The 2,213-nt window shown below is 71.3% G+C and overlaps 1 protein-coding gene across 1 annotated transcript in view; it reads right to left on the bottom strand.

Annotated features, from left to right (window-relative positions):
• Positions 1 to 2,088, bottom strand: part of CDHR2 (cadherin related family member 2) — an 11,451-nt gene extending 9,363 nt beyond the window's left edge. The window contains exons 1-6 of the mRNA XM_025194269.1: positions 1,986 to 2,088; positions 1,376 to 1,422; positions 1,072 to 1,137; positions 845 to 984; positions 568 to 621; positions 213 to 302 (exon numbers count right to left, since the gene is read on the bottom strand). Of these exons, the coding sequence (XP_025050054.1) occupies positions 213 to 302; positions 568 to 621; positions 845 to 984; positions 1,072 to 1,137; positions 1,376 to 1,421 (396 nt within the window). The 5' untranslated portion in view covers position 1,422; positions 1,986 to 2,088. The remainder of the gene's footprint in view (positions 1 to 212; positions 303 to 567; positions 622 to 844; positions 985 to 1,071; positions 1,138 to 1,375; positions 1,423 to 1,985) is intronic.
• Positions 2,089 to 2,213: the final 125 nt, after the last annotated feature.

Below are 2,213 nucleotides of genomic sequence, written 5' to 3' on the forward strand. Positions count from 1 at the left end.
GACCCCGGCAGCCAGCCCGGGCACGTGAGATGGCTGCTGCCCGAGCTGCCGGGCTCTTTCAGCCAGCCCCCAGGGCCTTGCCTCTGGCCTGGGGGGCAGTGCCAGGCCCTGCGCATCCTGGGATCTCGCTCGGGGCCCAGACACCTCGGTCTGGCCCAGGAGAGCAGCGAGGGTGCGGGGCCTCGGGAGGGAGCAGGGTGCGGCGTGGGCACCTCGGGGACGTTAGCCGTGTAGGGCTCGTTCTGGAACAGGGGCCGGTTGTCGTTCCTGTCCTCCACGATCACTGTGAGCCTCTTGGTGACCTGTCGGAGCAGAGTGCCGGCTCAGGGCCAGGGGCCAGGCCTGGCCCCCGGATCTACGTGGGGGACTGGGGCGGAGGCTCCGGGCACAGCACGGACCCCCTGCCCGGCCACCGGGAGCTGCAGGTGCTGCCCCTGCCTGGCAGTTCCCAGAGAGCTGCTACTGCCAGGGGGCAGGAGGGAAGCTGCCCACCCCCCACCCGCTGCTCTGTGCCGGGGCCACGTTGACGCCGTGTGCCCCAGAGCCCCGCTTGGGACCCGCACTCACCACTTGGTTTTTCCCATCGGACACCAAGACGTTGAGGCTGAGCCGTGGCTTGGTCTGGAGGGAAATGCAGAATGGGGGCAGCGGGGGGTCACCAGCTCCGACCCCCCCAGCACCAGGCAGCTTGCCCTGCTGTCTGCACGGGGATGCTGCAATGCCGGTGCCCCCCTAGCCCTGGGGAGCAGGCGAGGGGCCACGGCTACCCCTGCAAGGCAGAGGGTCGACCTCAGCCTGCCCAGGGTGCCCCCGAGCCGGCCCTGGCCCTGGCGCCGGTGCCTACCTCGCGGTCCAGCGAAGCTACCAGCGTCACGTTGCCCGTGTTCGAGTTCACGCTGAAGTAGAAGGCATCTGCACCTTCCAGGCCAAAGTGCAGCGGGTCCCCATCAGCGTCGTAGGCCGTCAGCACGAAGGCCACGGCTCCTGTGGGCGCAGGGGCAGGGTCAGCACCGGGGCCCTGGATGCAGCCGGCAACGGGGAGCAGACGGGGTGCTGACCCCACACACTCACCTCGGGGCAGGTCCTCGGGCACGTCTACCAAGGTCATGTTGAAGACGGGAGCCGTGTTGCCTGACACTGCAACGGAGGTGTTTGCAAAGCGTTGGCTGCCGAGGGGTCCCGCCCGGCGCCCTCCCACCCCAGGCAGCGCCCGGCTCCGAGCTGTGCCCACGAACGGGGCAGGGCTTCCACGGGGGCTGGAGGGAGGAACCCCTGGGCCTCCGCCATCAGCTTGGCACTGCCCGCGGCATGTCCAGGGGGTGTCCCCCCCAGCCCCAGGGGTGCCCCCTCCCCGCTAGCTGCACGAGCCCCTTACCTGCTGCCACGAGCCAGGGGAGCAGCAGCAGCGGGCGCCAGGCCATCCTGCCGAAGGCGGAAGCTGTTAGCACGGATGCCAGCTCTGTCACACCCCTCATCCACCCCGAGCAGTCCCCTGGGCGTGACGCACGCCATGGAGGATGCCACCCCGCCCGGCCAGGCCGGCCCTGGTGCCCCTGCCATGGCCGCAGGGCGTAGACGGTGCCTTATCAGGGGGCAGAAAGCGTCTGGGAACACGGAGCTGCCAGCAGCTGGGAGTGACGCGGCTGGCTCTCCGGAAAGCTCCTCAATGCCGGCAGCCAGGCTGTCCCAGTGCCCCTTGCCCCGGGCACAAGGGAGACCGACCGGGCGGCACGGGAAGGGGCAGGCTGGGCCCGGTCCAGCCCTGGCCGCAGCCCGGGCAGGGGCAGGCACCCGGCAAATCCCCCAGCTCGCCGCCGGACACGTCTTGCCAGGGCGCCGGAGCCTGCTGCGTGGCAGGGGGCTTCTGGGAGGCGCCCGCGCGGGGCTGCCGCGGTCACACCGGCGGCCCCCAGGCTGAGACCCCCGAGAGGGGCACCCCAGGGGCAGGGGCAGCAGGGAGGAACAAGCCCCTGCCCCTTCCTTACCTGCCGCGGGCTCGCGGGGCGCTCAGCTGCCCTTGGTGCCGGGGCTCCGAGCCCACAGCAGACCTTTGGCTCCTGCGTGGATCAATTATTAACTGCAATTAGTGGGTGGGAAGCAGCATCTTCCCTTCCTGCTTCCTCGAGCAGCCTCCTCCCCCGGGCACCCCGCGGGGCCAGGGCGCGGCGGCGCCCTCAGCCCCGCTCCGCCGGGCAGCCGTGCCGCGGGACAGC

Source organism: Alligator sinensis, unplaced genomic scaffold (assembly GCF_000455745.1).
Source record: "Alligator sinensis unplaced genomic scaffold, ASM45574v1 scaffold1170_2, whole genome shotgun sequence".
Taxonomy (NCBI): Eukaryota; Metazoa; Chordata; order Crocodylia; family Alligatoridae; genus Alligator; species Alligator sinensis.